The 5,671-nt window shown below is 33.9% G+C and overlaps 1 protein-coding gene across 1 annotated transcript in view; it reads right to left on the reverse strand.

The window, feature by feature from the left end:
- LOC137640163 (nuclear factor NF-kappa-B p105 subunit-like) overlaps positions 1-5,403 on the reverse strand; it is a 53,350-nt gene extending 47,947 nt beyond the window's left edge. Inside the window, exon 1 of the mRNA XM_068372680.1 lies at positions 5,246-5,403. Coding sequence (XP_068228781.1) covers positions 5,246-5,262 — 17 coding nt within the window. The 5' untranslated portion in view covers positions 5,263-5,403. The remainder of the gene's footprint in view (positions 1-5,245) is intronic.
- Between the last annotated feature and the right edge of the window lie 268 nt (positions 5,404-5,671).

Here is a 5,671-nt window from a genome sequence, read left to right on the forward strand (position 1 = left end):
ATGCAATCCTTCCAATAAGGTTCTAATTATATGAATGCAAAAATATACTATTATTATTATTATTATTATTATTATTATTATTATTACCTAAGCTACAACCATAGTTGGAAAAACAAGATGCTATAAGCCCAAGGGTTCCAACAGGAAAAAATGGCCCAGTAAGGAAAGGAGACAAGGCAATAAATAAACTGCAAGAGAAGTAATATACCATAAAATAATCTTTTCATAACAGTAACAGGATTAAAATAGATCTTTTATGCATAAACTTTAAAAACGCCAAAAGACCAAGAAGAGAAACAATATAGAATAGTGTGCCTGAATGTACTCTCAAGCAAGTCCAGATACTATGAACACCCTTAAATCACATAAAAATGGTTTCGTTACGATATATTTGGTCTTAAGTTCTTAACTCTTCGAAGTTGACGGCAGAATATCATGATGGCAAAATCCCTAAAATCAACAGAGGTTGATCCCGAGACTGGTTCTCGACAGAGTCGTACAGTAACCCCAGTGGCTGGTTTTCTTGTACCTGCTGACCTTTGGACTTCTAGTCTTATTTTCTTTACTTAATGCAACTCTTTAGGCACACTGATGCTGAGTTACAGTACAGCATGAGACTAGTTTTGACATTCAGTGATCACATGATGCTCTCTCTCTCTCTCTCTCTCTCTCTCTCTCTCTCTCTCTCTCTCTCTCTCTCTCTCAGTCAGTTATCCAAAGCATTGTATCGAAGTGTGAAAGTAAACATGTCTAAGATTTGAGTGTGAAGTTTCACAACGGTATTTTTCGACCATTTTTCATATCTCAATCGCAAACTATTATATTTCATCAAAAACTGACTTATAAGTACACGTACTTGCAGTATATGATTTATTAGGCAAAATGATGACGATAGTATTTCTAAATATTACCAAGTGACGATTAAAATATATATCTGGAATAGACATAACTTGGGCACTAACGCAAAATACCACTTTACTCAAAGTACTTGAAATATGAACCCATTTCTTTGTATTCTTATTAATTCTCATAGATAGAAGGACATAAAAGGATTTTTAAAGAAAAACAAATTATAAATATTTGAAAATATGAACAATGTTTGCAATCGATTTATTTTTATAACAATATGTAGGCGGAGAAATTGTTCCCTTTCGAAATGTTAGTATTTAAAAGACAAAAGACAAAATTTTGACCAGTTCGTGCTGCAATTTCACACGATCCTAGGCTGACATGATTGCAACAAGCTCTTGCTCGGAGCGAATGAAAATCCAAACGATGTTGCCATGATGGCGACATGACGGGGAAATCCTGATGAAATTTTCACCATTAAAGTCTTGCCGGTATTAGTCATGAATAAAATATAACACAAAATTTAAAGGCCGCTCATGAATGGCAGAGGCAAGGGACAGTCACAATGCCCTACAGACTGACCATAGAACCCCCTTCACCCAAGTTAGGGCCAGGGAGGGTCAGGCAATGGCTGCTTATCTGCTAATGATTCAGCAGGTAGACCTATAGGCTCCAATAAAACTCCCATCCTTAGTTCGCCAGTATTTGTCATGTATAGAATATAACAGCAATTTTAAAGGCCACTAATGAATTGAATGGCAGAGGCAAGGGACAGTCACACTGCCCCTCTCCACCCAAGCTAGGACCATGGAGGGCCAGGCAATGGCTGCTAATGATTCAGCAGGTAGGCCTATATATGCTCCCCTAAAACCCTCATCCTCAGCTCACAAGAACGGTGAGGTTGCAAACACTACAGAAAAACTATCGAGTTAGAGCGGGACTCGAACAAAAGTTTGACAGATCACCAAGCAAGGACGTTTCAAATAGGCCACTACAATCCTGGATCCTGGAAAGGCATGACGGCTCAAAGTTATTCATTTGTTAAAATTTTGCCTAAAAAAACTACATCTGGGAGGACACTTCGCGCAAACATATATAATACTGTAGAAATAATTTAAAAGAAAAAGAAATTTATCAATCCGGGTGAACGGGAAACTTCATACGACTTTACGGTTACGAACACATCAAATTTATTAGAATACAATAATGAATGCAAAATAACAGATTTGAAGTCCTGAATATGACTTCATTCAGTAGATATAACTAAAATTGCTGCGGGACATGAATCTGAAGAAAGTGTCATGGTAACATTCACAAGTAAAGTGAGGACAGAAATGCAAACTATTCTAACAATGTTTCTTATTTTTGTCTTACTTTTGTTTGACACAACAGGATAACTCTACTAAGCAATGCATATTGCTGATGTTGTCATTCTAAAGATCATAGTGAAATAGGCCATAAACGCCTTTTTCGATTGAGAAACATAATTATCAAACACAATTGTCTGATTATCAGAATTCTCTTCGACTATTCAATATGTAAATAAACAAATTATTATTATTATTATTATTATTATTATTATTATTATTATTATTATTATTATTATTATTATTATTATTATTATAATTACTTGCTAAGCTACAACCCTAGTTGGAGAAGCAGGATGCTATAAGCCCAGGGGCTCCAACAGGGAAAATAGCTCAGTAAGGAAAGGAAACAAGGAAAAATAAAATATTTTAAGAGCAACAATAATAAAATAAATATCACTTTATAAACTATAAAAACTTTAACAAAACAAGAGGAAGATAGAACAGTGTGTCCGAGAGTACCCTCAAGCAAGAGAACTCTAATCAAATACTCTTAGCTAAATGAATCACTGTTCAAGATTTCTGCTCGGTTGCTAAGAAGGACGAGAGTCAAGCAGAGTGACTGGCGAAAAGAAACACAAAAAATTTGCTCCGTCAATTTTCAATTGTTCACGAAATTGAAATTCAAATTGAGGGTACATTCGGATACACCATTCTATCTTATTTCTCTTACACATTTTTTTTTTAAGTTTTCATAGTTTATATATGAAAGGTTTCTTTTAATGTTGTTACTGTTCATAAAATATTTTACTTTAATGGTTCGTTATTATTCTTGTAGTTTTTCCTTATTTCCTTTCCTCACTGGGCTATTTTCCGCGTTGGAGTCCCTGGGGTTACAATGTCCTGTTTTTCTAACTACGGTTGTAGCTTAGCTAGTGTATATATATATATAAATATATATATATATATATATATATATATATATATATATATATATATATATATATATATATATATGTATATATACATATATATATAAATTTATATATATATATATATATATATATATATATATATATATTCATATACATATATATATATATATATACATATATATATATATATATATATATATATATATATATGTGTGTGTGTGTGTGTGTGTGTGTGTGTGTGTGTGAATAAATTGTACTGTTTGAGCCGACACCAAATCTACAAAACAAATGAGGTGAAAGCGAGAGATCTAATAAGGCTCAAGGTTAAAACTGTTCAAATGCGCATCGTCATATGGATAAGTAATCTCATGTTTTTCCTTATCTTTATTGTTTTAAAGTATGCAGAGAGAGAGAGAGAGAGAGAGAGAGAGAGAGAGAGAGAGAGAGAGAGAGAGAGAGAGAGAGAGAGAGAATTTTGTATTCCAAAAGAGTAGGACGAAACAAAATAAAGAAAAACCTTGGAGTTTTAAAATTAGCCAATAAAATTGAGCAATGCTATTGTCCCATGATGAATGGGGTCGGGGGGGGGGGGGGGGTCAAAATTGCCTTTGGGAATCCCAACAGTTTTATGCGATGCATATTTGTATTCCATTGTGTGCTGTATCTTTGGCTGTTGTTGTTGTTGTTGTGTTTGTATGTATGTATATATATATATATATATATATATATATATATATATATATATATATATATATATATATATATATATACTGTATATGTATATATACACACATGCATATATATATATATATATATATATATATATATATATATATATATATATATATATATATATATATATATATCTACATAGGTGGGTTTAGACTGGCATAAAAGACCATAAGCATTAGAAGGACATGTCTGAGGCCTTTGTCCTGCGGTGAACTAGCAACGGCTGATGATAATGATGATGTATACACACATGCACATATACATAGATACAAACACACACACACACACATATATATATATACATATATATATATATATATATATATATATATATATATATATATATATGGGGTGTGTGTGTGTGTGTGTGTATCTATGTACTGTATATAGTGTATGTGCGTGTGTGGTAGTATGCTTGCAGGTCTACACATGACAAGTATTCGTATATCATTCCTATCACTAAACTTGGGAGATAATATTGTTTGTCTAAGGGAGACCAATGAGATTCAAATAGATATGTTCTCTTATTAGATCGGTACAGAACCCATGTATAAATAAATTCCAACCATATATACCCAAGTAGTGTATATATATATATATATATATATATATATATATATATATATATATATATATATATATATATATATATATATATATATATATATATAAAATTCATATATTCAATGGCACACACACAAGACTAGAGAGGTGTTCTCGCCCTCACCTAAATCGGGAAGTCTAAATGAGGCAACCCAATCGAAAGGTCAAACGCGAAATTATTCGGAGAAACAAAAACTTGAATTTTCTTGATATCCCCAAACAACTTATTTCTCTTTAGTCTTTTATTCTTTTCTGCTTGTTATGTCTATAAGCAAAGCATAACGAAACTGAGAGTTGTTTTACGATTGTGCTTTTAAATTGCAGTAAGTCATTATTGCAGACTTGGTTAACGGTAAATAGACACTCTCTCTCCAACGTTGGCATTTATCTGCGGCACAGTTTTCTTCTCACTTGACGCTAAGGTCTCGCACCAAAATACAGTTTGTAGTTCAAGAAATACAGTATGTACTTCAATAAATACAATGAAGTACGAAGTATTGATTCTTAATAAAACATATAAAATGATAGTTTATTTACACTGTTTCGAGAAAATGTTCATATAAATAAAGAGGTCCAATGAAGAAATATTTTGTCAACAATACTCCATATTCCTCGCTACAATTTTGACAACGGGAAGATGCAAATATATGAGTTCTAACCAGGATGTCACTAACCCAAAACGAAAGTGATTGGGGGAATTATTTTCCCTATCAAGGCGGGATTCGCATTTTGGGCGTGGGTTGGTACTGGGCGAAGAGACCTCGGTACTGTTCAAGGGGGGTGGGGGATAGGACGATGAATAAAGAGCCAAAGACCTACCTGTCACCTCTGACCATGACCTGCAATTACGGTCAAAATCCCGGTCTCTGCACTTTTTAACACCGGTTGTGAGAATAACACTGTAGTACCAAATGGTCTTCTAGTGAGAACTACCACCGAGCGTTTTCAGCGGCGCTCGAACAACGTACGTTGGGGAACTCCGCTCGTCGGGGAATCCCCCTGTAACGTAATAATAGTCACGCTGCTCTCAGGGGCGTAACAGACCAATCGTCGTTGTAGTCACCCGGGGTTTTAGTAATTCCATACAGGGGTTAGTGATGTTGAATATAATCAAGGAGCTTTTACTCAAACTATCAGCTTACTTAACCTAATATGTAATAGCAGTTGCGCAATCAACAATATTGATGGTGCAATTAATCAGAGCCAAATACTGTTATGCGCTGCCGTACCATAGGATAAGGCAAA

This window comes from Palaemon carinicauda, chromosome 4 (genome assembly GCF_036898095.1).
Source record: "Palaemon carinicauda isolate YSFRI2023 chromosome 4, ASM3689809v2, whole genome shotgun sequence".
NCBI lineage: Eukaryota > Metazoa > Arthropoda > Malacostraca > Decapoda > Palaemonidae > Palaemon > Palaemon carinicauda.